Source organism: Schistocerca nitens, chromosome 1 (genome assembly GCF_023898315.1).
Source record: "Schistocerca nitens isolate TAMUIC-IGC-003100 chromosome 1, iqSchNite1.1, whole genome shotgun sequence".
NCBI lineage: Eukaryota > Metazoa > Arthropoda > Insecta > Orthoptera > Acrididae > Schistocerca > Schistocerca nitens.
This window is the reverse complement of record NC_064614.1, coordinates 239961636-239981736: the sequence shown is the minus strand read 5'-3', so window position 1 is coordinate 239981736 and position 20101 is coordinate 239961636. Positions and strand designations below refer to the sequence as shown.

At 42.6% G+C, this 20101-nt stretch overlaps 1 protein-coding gene across 1 annotated transcript in view; it reads left to right on the top strand.

Annotated features, from left to right (window-relative positions):
* The window catches only part of LOC126239520 (phospholipase B1, membrane-associated-like), a 145627-nt gene extending 128236 nt beyond the window's left edge, over positions 1 to 17391 (top strand). The window contains exons 6-7 of the mRNA XM_049947870.1: positions 5771 to 5927; positions 16872 to 17391. Coding sequence (XP_049803827.1) covers positions 5771 to 5927; positions 16872 to 17008 — 294 coding nt within the window. The 3' untranslated portion in view covers positions 17009 to 17391. The remainder of the gene's footprint in view (positions 1 to 5770; positions 5928 to 16871) is intronic.
* The last annotated feature ends 2710 nt before the right edge of the window (positions 17392 to 20101 follow it).

Sequence of the window (20101 nt, the reverse complement as noted above, 5' to 3'; positions counted from 1 at the left end):
AGTCAGCGATAGACGATCCTGCAAGTCTGTGTTCTTTTGTCCAAGTTACTTTATTTGTTTTTCCATAATTTCTAATTGTTGGCTTACCTGTCTTGTCGCATTGGCGGGTATTGTTTGTTTTCATAGTGTTTTCTCTGCAAGTAGTTTCATTACTTGATAGTCTACTTACCTATAAAAAAATCTTCTGCTTGAATCTTCCTGGCGGATCAAAATTGTATGCCGAACCGGGACTCGAACCTAGATCCTTTGCCTTTTGTAGGCAAGTGCTCTGGCGACTGCCGTATCGAAAGACGAGTCACACCTCTTCCCCTCCAAACCCTACCCAAGCTCCACCCCCCCCCCCCCAAACACACACTCACAGCTACAGTTACGCAAATAACTCATCTCTTATATCTTTATTCTGGAAAGAATCCCCCATGCTGTTTCCTAACTATGTCTCCGCAGTTCTTTTCTTCCGGGAGAAGTTTTAAGAGTTTTGGGAGGTAGGAGATGAGATACTGCCGTAGTTGAGGTAAAGCTGTCGGGGTGAGGGGGGGGGGGGGGAGGCGCATTCTGAGTCGTGCATCGATAGGGAGTCGGCAGAGCACTTGCTTTCGAAAGGCAAAGGATCTAGGTTCGAGTCCCGCTGTGGCATACAGTTTCAATCTGCCAGGAAGTTTCAACTCAGCGCACACTTCGCTACGCAGTGAAAATTCATTTTGGATCTCTTCTTCTTCTTTGTAGTTGTAATTTGCGCCTGAATATTTCGCATTATTAGGCTCATTACCACCGCCTAAATCAAACCTTGACAACGTATGGTACAGGGAACAGCCTGAGACTTCTTACTACGTCTTGGAGGAAGACTGAACACTTCACTTACCAAATTTCAGTGCAGGCCATTTCAACTCTAGCAGAAGTCTGTATTTCACTGACTGTTACTCCTTTTTATTTTTTGAGGAGGGGGGGGGGGAGGGGGGAGATTCTTCAGTCTTCTGTCAGGTTTGATGCGCCTCGCCACGAACTGCTCTCCTGTGCCAAACTCTTCATCTCAAGCACTTGCAACCTACGTCCTCAATTATTTGTTGGATGTATTCCAATCTCTGTCTTCCTGCACAGTTCTTACCCTCTACAGCTCCCTCTTGAATCATGAAAGTTATTCCATAATGTCATAACATATGTTCTACCATTCTGTTCCTTCTCCTTGTCTGGGTATTCCGTATATTCCTCTCTTCGCCGATTCTCTAGAGAACCTCCTCATTCCGTACCTCATCAGTCCACAAAATTTTCAACATTCTTCTGCAGCACCACATCTCGAATGCTTTGATTCTCTTCTTTTCCCCCGGCCGCGCTGGCCGAGCGGTTCTAGGCGCTTCAGTCTGGAACCGCGCTGCTGTTAAGGTCGCAGGTTCGAATCCTGCCTCGGGCATGGATGTGTGTGATGTCTTTAGGTTAGTTAGGTTTAAGTCGTTCTAAGTTCTAGGGGTCTGATGACCTCAGAAGTTACGTCACATAGTGCTCAGAGCCATTTGAACCATTTGAGCCAAAACAGCAATCGATGAAGTGGCGCCGCGCCACCCCTCCTCTGAAGAAAAAGTTCAAAGCCGCACCCACAGCTAGTAAAGTCATTGCGACGGTATTCTGGGACTCTGAAAGGGTTATCCAGTTTTATGTCCTCCCTGACGGTGCAACCATCAATTCTGAAGTATACAGGGTGAGTCACTAACTATTGCCACCTCGAATAACTCCGAAAGTATGATAGTAGCTGAAAAGTTTGTGGGACAAATGTTACATGGTACAATGGGGGTCATAATATCACATTGGTTTTTTTATTGCTAGGTGGGGTCGCTTCAAAGATATGAAGGACAACATTGTTTTTAATGGTTCAAATGGTTCAAATGGCTCTGAGCACTATGGGACTTAACATCTGAGGTCATCAGTCCCCTAGAACTTAGAACTACTTAAACCTAACTAACCTAAGGACATCACACACATCCATGCCCGAGGTAGGATTCGAACCTGCGACCTTAGCGGTCGCGCGGTTCCAGACTGAAGCGTCTAGAACCGCTCGGCCACACCGGCCGGCTTTTTTAATGGGATGCTACAGTTTGGTGCTTATTTTCTGATAGCGACTATCGAGACGAATCAAATGATATGTAACAGGAAGATATTTGAAGATCAACGAAGGTCAAAAAGGTGGCATTTACAGAAGGTGTTGGTATCAATGCAGTGCTGCAATATTCTTATCATGGATTGAGTGGTATTCCTTATCACATGGGCACTTATAGAAGCACATGCTCTGACAATTCACTCTGGTATATCGTGCAGTTAGTAAATATTCACTGAATACGGCGTATCCATCTAACGTGCCATTGACATGTAAACACCATTCGACGGTTTCGCAATACAACACTTATAAGAACAGGAAGAGTACTATCGTCGAATCAAGCGAATATGAATGATGTATTCCTTCGAAGAACAAGTCGATATGCTCCTCATTTACCGAGAAGGCCAACGAAATTCAGTGAGAGCCAGAGACTTAAACGCTGAAACATATCGTCAACGTACTCACCCACGTGTAAATACACTCCTGGAAATTGAAATAAGAACACCGTGAATTCGTTGTCCCAGGAAGGGGAAACTTTATTGACACATTCCTGGGGTCAGATACATCACATGATCACACTGACAGAACCACAGGCACATAGACACAGGCAACAGAGCATGCACAATGTCGGCACTAGTACAGTGTATATCCACCTTTCGCAGCAATGCAGGCTGCTATTCTCCCATGGAGACGATCGTAGAGATGCTGTATGTAGTCCTGTGGAACGGCTTGCCATGCCATTTCCACCTGGCGCCTCAGTTGGACCAGCGTTCGTGCTGGACGTGCAGACCGCGTGAGATGACGCTTCATCCAGTCCCAAACATGCTCAATGGGGGACAGATCCGGAGATCTTGCTGGCCAGGGTAGTTGACTTACACCTTCTAGAGCACGTTGGGTGGCACGGGATACATGCGGACGTGCATTGTCCTGTTGGAACAGCAAGTTCCCTTGCCGGTCTAGGAATGGTAGAACGATGGGTTCGATGACGGTTTGGATGTACCGTGCACTATTCAGTGTCCCCTCGACGATCGCCAGTGGTGTACGGCCAGTGTAGGAGATCGCTCCCCACACCATGATGCCGGGTGTTGGCCCTGTGTGCCTCGGTCGTATGCAGTCCTGATTGTGGCGCTCACCTGCACAGCGCCAAACACGCATACGACCATCACTGGCACCAAGGCAGAAGCGACTCTCATCGCTGAAGACGACACGTCTCCATTCGTCCCTCCATTCACGCCTGTCGCGACACCACTGGAGGCGGGCTGCACGATGTTGGGGCGTGAGCGGAAGACGGCCTAACGGTGTGCGGGACCGTAGCCCAGCTTCATGGAGACAGTTGCGAATGGTCCTCGCCAATACCCCAGGAGCAACAGTGTCCCTAATTTGCTGGGAAGTGGCGGTGCGGTCCCCTACGGCACTGCGTAGGATCCTACGGTCTTGGCGTGCATCCGTGCGTCGCTGCGGTCCGGTCCCAGGTCGACGGGCACGTGCACCTTCTGCCGACCACTGGCGACTACATCGATGTACTGTAGAGACCTCACGCCCCACGTGTTGAGCAATTCGGCGGTACGTCCACCCGGCCTCCCGCATGCCCACTATACGCCCTCACTCAAAGTCCGTCAACTGCACATACGGTTCACATCCACGCTATCGCGGCATGCTACCAGTGTTAAAGACTGCGATGGAGCTCTGTATGTCACGGCAAACTGGCTGACACTGACGGCGGCGGTGCACAAATGCTGCGCAGCTAGCGCCATTCGACGGCCAACACCGCGGGTCCTGGTGTGTCCGCTGTGCCGTGCGTGTGATCATTGCTTGTACAGCCCTCTCGCAGTGTCCGGAGCAAGTATGGTGGGTCTGACACACCGGTGTCAATGTGTTCTTTTTTCCATTTCCAGGAGTGTATGTGTATGATAAATTGAGAACAACTGGATCTTTAACGCATTGGAAACATATCCGGTAAAGGAAAGTTACTAACGAGGAAACGGAAATTGGTACTCTCGCCACTGTAGTGCGAGATCCTTGTTTTAGTTCACGTCAAATCGCAAGGGAATGTGGCATGAGCCAGACTAGTGTTGTTCGTGTTCCGCATCGCCATAAATATCATTTTTACCATATCAGTCTCCATCAAGAATTAACAGGTACGGATTGTATGCGTCGCATTGAATTCTGCAGATGGGCTCAACTTCAGATTCGGAGGGATGACACATTTATTACTTTGTTTTTATTTACTGACGAGGCTACATTCACGAACCATGGAAATGTTAATTTCCATAACAAGCATTATTGGACAACTGAAAATCCATGTTAGCTGTGGCAAGTTGCCCACCAAAAACCGTGATCGGTGGATCTATGGTGTGGGATTCTGGAGGAAAGAATTATAGGCCCCTATCTCATCGAAGGAAATCTTAATGGTCGAAAGTACACCACATTTCCGCAAGAAACATTAGGTCTGTTATTGGAAGAAATACCTTCAGCAACAAGGAACAGAATGTGGTATTAACACGATAGGTGTCCTGCACATTTTTCGCTGATGGCTAGAAACGAGATGCAGAGACAATTCCCAAATACTTGGATTGGACGCGGTGCAGATGTGTCGTGACCGGCTCGTTCGCCATACTTGACGCCTCTGGATTTTTTCTTGTGGGGATTCGTAAAAGGCATTGTTTACAAAGTCGTTCCAGCTACACCAGAAGATATGCGAGAGAGAATTGTCGGAGCATGTCCTTCGATAAGTGCCGATATGATAAGGAATACCACTCAATCCATGAATAGAACATGGCAGCACTGCATTGATTCCAATGATCATCATTTCGAACACCTTCTGTAAATGGACGTTCATGCCACCTTTTTGACCTTCGTTGACCTTCAAATATCTTCCTGTTACACATCATCGGATTCGTCTCGATAGTCACTATCAGGAAATAAACAGCAAACTGTAGCATCCCACTTAAAAAACAAAGTTGACCTTCATGTCTCGGACGCGACCCCACGTAGCAACGAAAAACCAACATCATATTATGGCCCTCGTTGTGTCATGCAACATTTGTCCCACAAACTTTTTAGCTCCTATCATACTTTCGGAGTTATTCCGGATGGCTACAGTTAGTGGCTCATCCCGTATTGTGCTATCCTCATGTAACTGAAGAAACGACGTCAGCGTGTTCTTCGCCACAAAAATGCAAACGAACTTCTCCTTTTCCATGGCAACGCAAGACCTCACACAAACCTGCGCACCCGAGAGGAGACTACGCAACTTTATTGAGCTGCTCTTCCTCATCCATCCCTACAGCCAAGACCTCGCACTTCCTACCACTATCTGTTTGGTACAATGAGGAATGCACTCCGTGGGACTCAGTACGTGGATAATGGGGAGGATATTGATGAAGCAAGACGGTAGATTCGACGTCAACCAGAGTAGTACTATGAGGGCGAACAGGCCCTCCCAGGAAGGCAGTCGCATTGAACGGAGATTACAATGAAAAACGGGGGTTCAGAGGCAAAAGAAAAGGGAATCATATGATGTATCGAAATCCTGAACAAAACTAACCTTTCGAAAGAAAAATTTTTGCAATACTTAGTCAGCGTCCCTCCCACGACATAATCGGAAAGAAAACATGTTACATTTCCTTTCCTGGCTGCACATGCCTGCGCGTACTATTTACCTATTGTGTGTCATCTTTGCTGCAGGCGGCGGACAACAGATATGATGGGCTCAATGACTTCGCCGTGGTGAGCCAGCCGTTCGCGAAGAACGCTACATTTCCTACGGTTAGCCTTGGCTACACGGATTTCTCTTACTTTTCGCCTGACTGTTTCCACTTCATACAAAAAGCGCATGCCAGAGGTGAGTGAAAAGCATCAGTGACCTGTTAATTACGAAGATATCTAGAGCATATGTGACGTAACTGTAAACTAGACTTCACCAGAATCGAAGCACGCATGACAGTTTGACTATCTTTTTGTAACACAGGACTATGTGTTATTCCTTGTCACAGCCCTCTATGTGCTGCTAAAATATATACTATCTTACAGTCGAGCACATACATAATGCGACCGCACAACATTGAAATTAACTTATTAACATTACAGAACGACCAACGCGTAGTTACCAATGGAAACGAAAGACATATGCAGGACGATTCCGTAATAATCTTACATTCAGGGATAATGGAGAGGGGTAGATGTATCAGTTGTCGGTAAGAGACCCTGGTCCAGAAACGACCGGGTTGAAACATAGAAGCGAAAATAGTTCTGATAACGTCCGACAGTGGAATACATGTACCTATCAGTACTGGTTCTACGATTGTAGGGTGGGCAACTTTCAGCAGCGGCGCTACGGGGCAAAACAAGAAAAAACTGCCAAGCAAACATGGGCGCTAAAATGCATACCTCAAGATCGATGAGTCCGCAGCTGGTGGTCTAGTGGCTTGCGTTGCTGCCCCTGGTTCACGGGGTCCTGGGTTCGATTCCCGGCCGGTTCTGGGATTTTCTCTGCCCGGGGCCTGGGTGTTTGTGTTGTCCTCATCATCTCATCGTCATTCCGGTAGTGGCGAGACTGGAAATGAAAGGATTGGCACTTGTAGGGGCGCTAATGACCACGACGCTGAGCGCCCCACAAACCATCATCATCATCAAGCTAAGAGAGATGAGCACATGCTCCATCTTCAGTAGTATGGAACACATCTGTTGTGCTGCAGGCTCTTTGGTTTCGATATTTTTGTTTTGAATAGGAACCTATGTCCGGAAACGTATCATTTCCGTACTACAGCCGTTTGAAAGCACGTTGCTGCTATGTAGGTATGCAACAGGGTAGTCATGGTGGGAGGGGATTCTTACGTCGGATAGGCTGATGTAATTTGACGTCTATCCTATCTCTCTGATCTGAGTCGAACCTCATTCACGCGTTTATGAGTATTAGAGCGACAAGGTTGAGTACACATTTGCAGAATACAGAAACATGACCCTTCTGTATGGGGAAGCTCACAGTAATCAAGCTCGTTACCCACAATGTCCGACTCCATCGCATACGCTTTGTGCCAAAATTACGCAACGGCTTTGAGAAAGAGATACCTCCACTGTCAGCAGGCGTAACTGTGGTGCTCCAAGGAGACGCCGCACGCCAGAACTGGAAGAGGCCGTACTGCATCACGTTTCCTTTTTGATTCTTTGGTTATTAATGAGTGGAATTGCACAACAGGTGATGTTCTGGGTCACGCCTAGTAAATAACTTGTAAAATTCGTGCGTTACCAATAAGTTTTCAAATGGATGTAGCACGGAATTCAATTCAAAATATTTTCTACTCAGTTCCCTCTACAAGTCCTAGAAATTTGTAGCTGGAATTTCCGAACACCATGTATAGGCTCTGAAATTCATACCTAAAGAGCTATAGGTACTTGTTCAGTAGAAGAGGCATGTTTCACATTAGGGAAGTGCTGATAGCTCTTAAAGTATGAATTATAGAGCCTATGTCTACGTGACATTTTTTTCTTGTGTTGATCCATCCTGCCGCTTCTGCAAGTTGCCTACCCTACAGTACCAGCACACGTGTTCTGCTATCAGAGGTATCGGAAGGATATTTGATTATAACTATCGACTCAGTCGTTTCCGGACAGTGGTCACTCACCTAAAATTTATACATTTACCATTCTGCATCACCCGTGAAAGTTGGTAACAACATCACGGAATCGCTCTGTATATTTAGAAAAGGAGAATGAAGTAGCTTAATTTGTTAGTTTATAGGATGGAAGGTAGGAGAACGAAGTCATTACAGCCAGAGCAGAAACTCTGAATGGGGGAAGGAAAAGGGCAGCGTCATCCCGGCATTCGCCTTAGGTAATTTTGGAAAATCAGGGAAAACTTGAATCTGTGTGGCAGTGCGGGAATTTGAATTTCCGTCCTCCTCCCCCCCACCAGAAAAAATGAGTCCAGATTCTCATCACTGCTGCAACTCGCTCGGTGTGTTTCTATGGAGATGTGGATGACTGAAGCTTTGAGACGGACCGTGAGAGATGATCGAGTCACAGATAGTTGTTTCGAAAGGCAAAGGACCTTTAAACGATAACGACCCAGTGAGTAGACAGTTAAAAATCTCTACATTCAACCATCTGTTGAGCGCAATAACCTTTCTAGAGATAACCAGTAAGCTACGGCTAAGATATTCTTTGTCATAATGTTTGTCTCAGGGGCGAAAGTCTAATTAAAATCGCATGAGAACTTATAGCCCCCAGAGCTCTCTTCTGGGCCCGCTGCATGATTCATGACTCAGAAATTTTTATCCTTGCAGATGAACCCCCTCCCCTTCTCCCGCCATCCCCTAACAAAACGGACGGACAGAAACGTTATGTTGCCTAGAATTACTCTTAAATTGCGATGATAATGCATGATAACAATATTTCCTAAAATGTTGTTGGGCCTTTGATATCCATGGCATAACCCTTTGTTGCCCGTAGTAGACTGTGTAAACCATCTTTCTATTTTAAAAGCATGACACTTGCATTATTTTATAGACAGTTATTTTGTTATCATATACCTTCATATAACATACAAATATTGAACGAAAGAGAATAAACTAACAAAATAATTCTAAAAAACAGAAATTGTCATTAACATGCAGATATATTACAACAAATTGCCTTGTCATGTTGGTAACAGCGGTTCCCGCACGATCACCGAATTTTAGCAACATTGGAGCCGGCTACTACTCGGATGGGTGACCCTCCAGGGAAAACCGGGTGCCGTTGGTTTTAAAGACATACAATGCACCGAAGTGGTGTCCAATTGAAAGACATGCACCACGCCGTGGTGTCACACGACATTTATTTAATGTGCATTACTATTTTTACGCATGGCAGTGAGACATGGACTGTAGGTGCGGAAACTATCCAAAAGCTACGGGTTGCTCGGTCAGTAACGGAGAGATGCATCTTGAGGCATACGGGGAAAGATGTAATTATGACTGCAATGAAAATTAAATGGTGCAGGTCGAGACGTGAAACGTGACGAATGGACGGTATATGGATCAATATTGAATGACCTTCACTACATTCAAAGAGAAAGAAAATAAAATGATCCGGCTACACAATGGAAGGTGGGTGAATGCCAGAAGGAAAAGTTCAGAACCAGCTGAAACCAGTAAAGCATGGAAAAGTCGAGAGCAGGCTCGTATTCAGCAATGGATGTTACACAGCTGATGATGAGGATTATTCTACATAGCCTATATACATTCTAAGACAAACAAAACAACCCACCACGAAGAAATTACCTGAATGGGACGGAAGTAGGTAGATGTGATGCACATGTACAGACAAACAAATAATTATAATTACAGAAAAAATGGGTGATTTATTTAAGAGAAAGAGCTTCACAAAATGAGCAAGTCAATAACGCTTTGGTCCGCATTTGGCCCTTATGCAAGCAGTTATTCGGCTTGTCATTGATTGCAGTTCTTGAGGGCTATGAGGGTTGTTGCGAAATTTCCGAGGGCTCCCCGCAGAAAGTAATCCCACACTGACAGATCAGGTGACATGGAGGCAGTTATGGTCACGACCAGACAGACCTTTGCTAACAACTCTGCCAGGAGTGAATATTGTGTAAATGTGCTCCAAGATTCGGCCGGCTATATGGGCTGTTTCTCCATCCTGTTGGAAATAACTGTAGGTTTTTCCCTCCTACGTTAACTCTGCCACAAATTCACGTCCAATCGTATCCATTCGTTCGAGCCACTTTCATTTGCCCCACCCTGTAGATATATGCAGGGTGTTCCACAACTCGTGGTATACACTTCTAAGGTCGTAGAGAGGACTAAATAGATCATGTTTTACATAGGAACCCATATCCGCCAACGTCATCCGGCGATGCTACAGAGCATCGAAATCAGAGGCACCGGCGCCTGTGAATGTATGTATATACAGGGTGATTCCGTGATGATGTCACAAACTTTCTACGATTATGGAGAAGGGTAAATGCATAAATTTGAGGTAAGGGTCCCTGAGCGAGAAACGAACGAGTCGGAAGTTATAACTGAAAACCGTTCTGATACCTGTATCTGTGGAATACATGTACTCGTAGTGTTGTTACTGCGAATGTGTGGTAGGCAACTTTCAGAGGTGGTCGCATGGATCAAAATAAGGAAAAAAGTCCAATAAATACGGGTTCTGAAATGCATACGTGAAGAGTTATAAGCACGCGTTCATCTTCGCTACTGTCAAACATGTCTTCTCTATTGAACAAGTGCTCATTGCTCTTAGGGTATGAATTTTAGAGCCAATGTTTTCAAACCTGGTTGGGAGGTACTCAGAGTGCGCTCAGGATAAGGTTACGATTGTGAATGGGACCGTAAACAGTTACTGTGAGTTGCACAATCAAGCACACAACTTTATTTTTGTAAGAACCACTTATTTACACATTGCTTTAAAAGATCACAATTAGACAATACGGCTGAAGGCCTAGTTAACGAAAACTTGAGATTCTTTCTGGGCTGAAGGCCCAAAACCACACCAAAAACAAGAACGGCTGAAGGCCTGGCTTAGAAATCAAAAAGCAATTAAAAATAGAAGGTAAATTTAAAAGCCGGCCGAAGTGGCCGTGCGGTTCTAGGCGCTGCAGTCCGGAACCGCGAGACCGCTACGGTCGCAGGTTCTAATCCTGCCTCAGGCACGGATGTGTGTGATGTCCTTAGGTTAGTTAGGTTTAACTAGTTCTAAGTTCTAGGGGACTAATGACCTCAGAAGTTGAGTCCCATAGTGCTCAGGGCCGTAAATTAAAAAAAAAACATGCAATTGAAAACAATTAGCGACTGAAGGCCTACACTGCACATCTGAAGGACAACTACAATTAAAACACAATAAACAATTTTTTTAACCAAGAAATTTCTTTCTAAACTCACAACAGAACGGCCGATAGCCTAATTACAGAAATATTAACTAATTGCACGGCTGAAGGTCACAAAAAAATCTGAAACAACGACTGAAGACCTGAACAACAAGTCAGAGAAACAATAATAAGCCCCTTCCTTCTTATAAAAAATTTTCCTTTAAAGAATACACACGACTGAAGGTCTTATTAAAAGGGGTTCACGTAAGTCCTCGGCTGAAGGCTACACATAACATATTGAACAACTAACAGCGTACGGCCTGGATTACAAACAATTTCAGATAGAACAAATTTTAAGGAAAAAGTATTTTTTAAATAAAATCAATCTTCAAAATTTTAATTTAACATGGCTGAAAACTTTACGGAAAATTTAATACACAGCTGAAGGCCTCGCACAATACTTCAAACTAAAATGAAAATCACAATCTAAAAGAAACAGAACAAGTGGTGCTCAGAAGTGTTCCAAGGGTCGGCCTGAGAAGGTAACTCAAACGTAAGTTGAGGTGAGACAGGCAGCTAAGAGTAGAAGTTAAATAATCCCAAACAAGAGAAAGCCCAAGGACTGACCAACAATTTAACCAATTCCCTTCAGTCCGACCAACCATGGAAAATATCGGCCGAGGCTGAGGATAAGAACAACACTACGTCTTCAGAAATTGGCGTCTAAAAACAGCCAAAGGAACAATAACCACTCGAAGCAAAATATGAAAAAAGCACCTTAAAAGGCTGTCGAACTACACGCCATGCCGCACAGCATCAACACGACGAGGAAAGGCACAATTCTGGAAAACTACGCTAAGGCCGGTATTACACTATCAAATTTCTTTGTCCAATATCTTTGTCAAAAATATTTGATAGTGTAATAGGGACTTTGTCAAATGTCGTCCAATATTTGATCAAATATAGGGCCTCGCTGTATATTTGATCAAAGAAACCGCTTGTCTTCTGTTCACTGCAATGTGACATGCTACCACATGGAGCGCTAGCATCGCTGCAGCGTTCTGTCGTCTGTAGTGTTTTTATAACCATTGCCGGTAAATAAAATTGGTGTGTGCCGACAACTACAAAATTAATAGAGATGTCTGAAGCTGATGAGGCGCTTTACAACGTGAGGCACCCTGAATACAAAATTGATTAAGAAGATTGGAAACCTGACCTGACCTAACCTAACCTAACATAACATAACCCTCTCCTGTGTCAAGGAATCGGAGTGTTACAGTGAGCCTGTCTTCTGAAGATGTAGCAGTTCTTAAGTGAATATTGTGCTTTGTGATATGAGGATACACTTCATTGAGCACATACAGAAATGTATGCTCATTCAATCTTAAGTAATTGATGTACGACTTGACGTCTTCCACTGTAAGCTCACGTAACAAGTTTTGTTGAATGCTTTTATCGTGTCGTTGTAAAACCCACGGCTTCACCCAGATTAGATTAGTTTTTCGTTCCATAGATCCGTGCTGAGGAGATCCTCGTGGATGTGGAACATGTCGATTCTTTTTAAGCTGAAATAACAATACTAATAGTATGAATAAATACAATACATCGTTTGTTTCTATTAAAAATTTCTCCAATGGAGTAGAAGGAGTTGGCCAGTAGTAAGTCTTTCAGGCTCCTTATAAACTGATCTTAATTTCTAACTAAATTTTTTATGTTTCCTGGCAAATTATTGAAGATGAGCGTTCCTGAGTAGTGGACGCCTTTTTGAACTAAAGTAAGTGCTTTTAAGTCTTTGTGCAGATCATTTTTGTTCCTGGTATTGTATGTATGAACTGAGTTGTTTGTTGGAAAAAGAGATATATTATTTACGACAAATTTCATTAAGAAGTAAATATACTGAGAGGCAGTAGTTAGTATACCCAGTTCTTTGAAGAGGTTTCTGCAGGACGTCCGTGAATTTACTCCACAAATAATACATATTACACGCTTTTGGACTCTGAAAACTTTTGTTTGACTTCAAGATTTATCCCAAAATATTATCCCATATGACATTATGGAATGAAAGTAGGCAAAGTATGCAAGCTTTTTCATTTTTATGTTGCCTATGTCTGCTAACACTCGAATTGCAAATACAGATTTGTTAAGGCCTTTCTGCAGTTCTGTGGTGTGCTCCTCCCAACTGAATTTATTATCAAGTTGTAATCCCAGGACTTTTAAGACTGTCAACCTCGTATGTATGGTTCCATTTTTTCCCCCACTTCTTTTCCGCATGTGCACACAATGCAATTGGGGTACGTACAACTGCTGCGGTTAATAACAAGTTGTTGTCAGCCATCTTGAACTTTGACGAAAAATTTGATGACAGTGTAATACCCCTTCTAGCGCTACGTCAAAGATCTTTGTTAAATATATTGTACGGAATATTGGATCACATCTTTGATCAAATCTTTGACAAAGAAATTTGATAGTGTAATACCGGCCTAAGGACCAGGGCAGGTAACTTGGGCGTTAACGGCCACAGGGCAGAAAATACCGCTGGTGCACTTCACTGGCAAGTAACAGTCAATTTAATACTTAATCACAATATAGGAAGATGGCTGCAAGATTTCGCAGACTCCAACACATCATGCGTTGCTGTTATCCAGAATGGCCCAAGGAGCAACAACCCGCAAATGAACGAAGAGATGTCACAATAGTTGAGATTTCATAACAGATTAACTGATCACTCAACATCAGCGTCCAGATTCGGTGGGATACGAACTTTGTCGCACTCGCAGCAAGCGCCTCAGGATCCTACAGCGCGTGCATGCCGCCAGCGGTCCCAGCCTGGTCTCTCGCCGCAGAGACTTCCTCGCTGCTCCGTCCCAACCGACTGACCACCACACACACCACCACCACCACCCGGAAAGATAGTACGACAGTACTAGTATCGATAAGCGCTGCTGCTGCCTGTCAAGGAGGCAAGCCAGCAACTTCGTAACGCCAGTAAGTAAGGAAGAAACAAGATTCGATGTGACAAAATGCCAAAGAACACACGGCATTAACGCGAGCCGCACACGGCTCATGTTTACTAGACATTTTTTCTTATTTTGGTCCATACTACTACCTCTGAAAGTTTCCTAACCTGTAATCTTAGCAACAACAGAACCTGCACATGTACCACCCTGACAGAGGTATCAGAACGGTTCTTGCTTATAACTTTCGATTAGTTCGTTTATGGTACAGGGACCCTCCCCTCAAATTGATACATTTATCCTTCTCCAACGTCCTAGAAAGTGTGTGATATCAACACGGAATCACCCTGTATACAGGGTGTTACGAAAAGGTACGGCCAAACTTTCAGGAAACATTCCTCACACACAAAGAAAGAAAATATGTTACGTGGACATGTGTCCGGAAACGCTTACTTTCCATGTTAGAGCTCATTTTATTACTTCTCTTCAAATCACATTAATAATGGAATGGAAACACACAGCAACAGAACGTACCAGCCTGACTTCAAACACTTTGCTGCAGGAAATGTTCAAAATGTCCTCCGTTAGCGAGGATACATGCATTCACCCTCCGTCGCATGGAATCTCTGATGGGCTGATGCAGCCCTGGAGAATGGCGTATTGCATCACAGCCGTCCACAATACGAGCACGAAGAGTCTCTACATTTGGTACCGGGGTTGTGTAGACAAGAGCTTTCAAATGGCACCATAAATGAAAGGCAAGAGGGTTGAGGTCAGGAGAGCGTGAAGGCCATGGAATTGGTCCGCCTCTACCAATTCATCGGTCACTGTATCTGTTGTTGAGAAGCGTACGAACACTTCGACTGAAATGTGCAGGAGCTCCATCATGCATGAACCACATGTTGTGTCGTACTTGTAAAGGCACATGTTCTAGCTGCACAGGTAGACTATCCCGTATGAAATCAGAATAACGACCTCCATTGAGCGTAGGTGGACGAAACTAAAATGAGCTCTAACATGGAAATTAAGCGTTTCCGGACACATGTCCACATAACATCTTTTCTTTATTTGTGTGTGAGGAATGTTTCCTGAAAGTTTGGCCGTACCTTTTTGTAACACCCTGTATACATACATTTACAGGCGCCTTCGTCTGAAGCTTTGACGCTTTGTAGGGTCGTTGGATGTTTCCAGACGTGGGTTCCTATGTAAAACGTGATCTATTCAGTTCGCTCTACAACGTTAGAAGTGTATAACGTGAATTGTGAAACACCCTGCATGTCTATATTTAGGGCAGGGCAAATAAAAGTGGCTCGGACGACCGGATAAGCTTGGACTTGAATTTGTGGCAGCATTAACAGAGGAGGAAAAGGCCTGTATATACATCCCGTGTATGCATCCTATATATATATATATATATATATATATATATATATATATATATATATATCCTTTACACACAAGCTTCAGTTTTGTTTTCACTGACAGTTCTGTCAGAACAATGAACAGAGTTCTATTACTGAGACATGACCTGCTACTACAGCTATTTGTATGTGAATATTGACCTCATTGATTAGTTTCTGTGGAATATAGTTTACTAACTTTTATTTCAGTGTTCATGTCTGTTGGCTTGTGGGCCATATCCATATACTGCCCTGCAAATCTGCTGTGACAGCTGTCACTTTTTAGTGCCCTTAAGTACTCCATGTAACCAGTTCTGAAATTCCAATGTTGTATGTATTTAAATGATCTACTGGCAAAAAACTTGACGACGAAGGAAATCAAATAACAGTAAATAACTCCAGGCCATCTTATTAGAGTCAGCATTAAGAAAAGGGATCATATACAATAAAATATTGAATTTTATCGTTCAGGAATACTATTCCTAGAATCTCCCAGTAATATATAACTATTCACGTGTAAATTACCTGGTAATTGACAGAAAAAAATAAACAAAAATCTCAGTAATTTGGTGGCTATAAGTGATCCATTCATTATTTACTTTTGAAGTATTATGTTTTCATTTATTGAATTCTCGATCTATGTTTGGCAGAACTAACAATAATAAAACCAGCATAATAATAAGAACATAATAATAAACGTTCAATAAAACCAAGTGATGTGTTCAGTATTTGCTTTTGAAGAATTTTGATTTCATGTATTGAATTCTCGGTCTATGTTTGGCAAAGCATGAGAACGATAATAAAGACAACACAGTAATAAGAACATAATAATAAACGAACGAGAAAACTTTCATTACTGTATATTTTTGTTATGTTTCATTTCCGTCATTTATTTTTCTCTGCCTCATTTTTTACTACATTCTTTACTGTTAGCGAAAAACTTTTTTAATGAATCACATTTTGGTGTTACTGTGGCTTAATTTAAACTTGTATAATACGACTTTGTTATGTGATTCAATTCTGTAATCGTTGTTGTTTTATTATCTTCAGTACAGTCTTCTTTTAGTTGTGCATTATATTCTGATAATGCTTGTAACCATTAATGATCTGGCAGCAGTCTATAGCCGGAAGTTAATACCTTAAGACAACAATTTTCGAACTAGCTTATGGATTTGTTTCAGATGACGATATACTTTTCTACTTACACCCCAGTGTATTGTGTATGTAATTAGCAAATACTTCTAGAATTAATCAAATTACATTTTCATTTATTACCGCCGCCATTTCTCATTATTATTTATACGTAGCAGAGGGGAAGTGCGAAACGGTGTATCGCACAAGGGACAGACTTGCCTCTTTCGTTAGTTTGGTTGCGTCTAGTTTTTCTTTAGCTGTAGCACATTTTCCCAATTCACATTACAGCTATGAGCAGTTGTTGCTATGGTAACAGCAGGTTTCATTATTCACGATATCACACTGTTTACCACTTCCAGAAATTTGTAACCGTGTGAGAGCGATCATCCTACGGTGAGAAATAAAACAAAGTTCAGTGATGCTTTTCAGCGACTGCAATTGTATCCATTTTATGAAGTACCTACTAAATTGTTATTTTCTGCCCACAGCTGCGAACTCCCTTTGGAACAACATGCTGGAGCCGGTGGGCTACAAATCTGTTGATTGGGAGGAGCCCTTCACGAGATTCCTGTGCCCATCCGAAGAGCGGCCGTACATTTACACCGGCGGCAACAGCGATCTGTGACCACTCGTCGCTTAGTCGGTGCTTGCTAATTCAAGTCATCAAAACCGGAATGAAAGAATGGTGCCATACTTCTTTAGCCTCATACGCCAATGTGTTTCATATGTGGTTCAAACAATTATCGCCTTAGGGCATAAGAAATTAATATGACACAAACTCTCATCATGTTTTAGAGGAGCAATGTGGCATTACTCAGCCCGTTGAGAACCCTAGTTGCAATATGATTTCATTTCACTTGAATGTGCTCATATGTAGCAGCGTCAATGGAGCACGTATTTAAGACTGATACGAGTCATATAGTGATGAAGAGTTTATTTCATTCTGTACAAATCCGTATGTTAGAGCATGATAACGATTATAATACAGCAATATGCGTGTCAATGCTATTCATGCTGTGTTTTATTTATTTATCGTAGTCCACTTTCTTGATGACAACAGTGGACTGTTATATATAAAATCACGTTCATGACAACTTCATAATAATTTTTTTTCCATTCTTTTACTTCATAAATGTTGCATTAATTTTCCTATTGCACCTTATCCACTCACGATCGGGTGTTCCTTTACCGCGTCAGAGAAGAGCCATAGGTTTTAGTTATTTCAGTCTATTTTGACTAATTTTACAATTAACCTTATACCTGCTGGTATCAGTGCTGTTACAACAGCACATACTACCACTTCTACAAGTATGGAAAGCCCCTATTACTACCATTTTGATTTTCAACAGCAACTGCTACCATTGAATATTATGTTACCAATCCTAACACTAACATTATGATGATTTTACGGTCAATAACCCTTGGACAACAGTTAAACGATGTACTATCTTGTGTGTTCCTTCAAAACAGCATGGCGGCCGAACTTAGCGCATCACTTATGTTTCACAGATTCTTCTGGTAACTATTCATGCTCGCTCCCTAGTCATCTACAGGCCTTGCTTGTCTCTGCTGTGATGTTTGTTGGCTATGGTTAGACCTCGCGTTTTACGAGACAGCTTCATCTACAAGATTTAGGGTATCAAACTCCTCTTTTACTCTAATTATGTCGTAACCAGTTTTACCTCTTACAGCCTAGCAGTCCTTGCTATATTTACAAATAGGGAACGTTAATTCCCATAGAAATAATCTAGTGTGCTGAATTCGCCACAGTTTTAGCTGATGGTTGCTCTCTTACAAGTTGTCTTCAGATTTATAGAAATGGCCCATGATCAGAAACATAATGGACCAGTCTCCTACTCAGCTAAACTGTGTTATCTGAAGCCATTCAGGAAAACTGAAACTTTTGCCTTCCTGTGTCTGATAAATTATGTTCCATGCTACAAAAATTAAATTCCTTATTGCTAACGGATTTATTGCTGGTTCCACAAAAATTTCGTGTATTTTTTAATATTTTTCTTCTTCAGACGTATGTGGCAGCCTTTTTATTTTTTATTTTTGTATGTTTGTAGGACTATTGTTCACTGTCCCTTTGATATAGCTCTAATGTCAGCAAAGGCTGAACTGAAGGCTCCACAACATTATAACAGAATTCTTCCCTGTATTTTCCTCATTGCAGCTGCATGTCTGACCAGTCACAACCTTTGCAGTCAAACACTGGGAGCATAGCTCACAATTTCAGTTAATATAGACTCGTGATACAATTTCATTACATTCTTATTCATTATGCAACTCCCTTTCTAGACTACATATTCTAACGGGACACTGAACCTCCAGTGCTTGTCCAGCTTCACACCTAAACAACAACTGAAGGTATCCATTTTAATTATTGCCTGATTTATTTTAATAAATGGATCTCTACTAGGCCTTACTGTAAGTAACATATAAATCGATTTTAGACTTTTGTTGTGCTAACTTCACCCATACCACGAGAATCACTCATACATGATTCGAAGGAACTGACTCGTTCCAGTTTTACACAGATTTACTCCTGCTATAACCTGTTTCCTTTCTCTGTACTCACAGACCTTTGCTCTTTCTCATTTGCTCTCCATCGATTTCTTCTCAATGCACAATATCCAAGGTTCTCATTTCCTTATCTCTTTGCTTTATGAAAGACACCACCTCCTTTTTTCTTCATGTAAAGTTGTACATAACCCATAACAAAATTCACATCACAACAACACATAAAAAACCCAACGATCCTGTTATCGCTTTGCTGAGGAATAATTAAAACTTATTTTCAGTAAACCAGTTAATGAATTTTACAGGTAGTGTGACTTCTTGCCTAACTGCTTTTCACATGTAATTCATTCTGCTGTCCCCTACTAATAGCCACACAATAGGATTAACATCGGCTAGTATTAGCGCTGGCTCCGATACACAACAGATTTTTAATTATTCCTTTTCCATCATCTACTTCTACATCTACGTGGATACTCTGAAAATCACATTTTAGTGCCTGGAAGAGGGTTCATCGAACGACTTTCACAATTCTCTATTATTCCAATCTCTCAGCCGGCCGGTGTGGCCGAGCGGTTCTAGGCGCTACAGTCTGGAACCGCGCGACCGCTACGGTCGCAGGTTCGAATCCTGCGTCGGGCATGTATGTGTGTGATGTCCGTAGGTTAGTTAGGTTTAAGTAGTTCTAAGTTATAGGGGACTGATGACCACAGATGTTGAGTCCCATAGTGCTCAGAGCCATTTTTTTTCCAATCTCTCATAGATCACGGAAAGAACGAACACCTATATCTTTCCGTACGACCTCTGATTTCCCTTATTTTATCAGGTGATCGTTTCTCCTTATGTAGGTTGGCGTCAACATAATATTTCCGCATACGGAGGAGAAAGAAAACGCCTTCGTTTTAATGGTGTCCATCTCAAGTTCTGTATCATTTCAGTCACACTCTCTCCCCTATTTGGCGATAAAACAAAACGTGCTGCCCTTCTTTGAACTTTTTCGATGTACTCTGTCAATCCTGTCTGGGAAGGATTCCACACCGCCCAGCAGTATTCTAAAAGAGCACGGACAAGCGTAGTGTAGGCAGTCTCTTCAGTAGATCTGTTACATTTTCTAAGTGTCCTGCCAAGGATACGCAGTCTTTGTTTAGCCTTCCACACAACATTTTCTGTGTGTTCCTTCCAATTTAAGTCGTGCGTA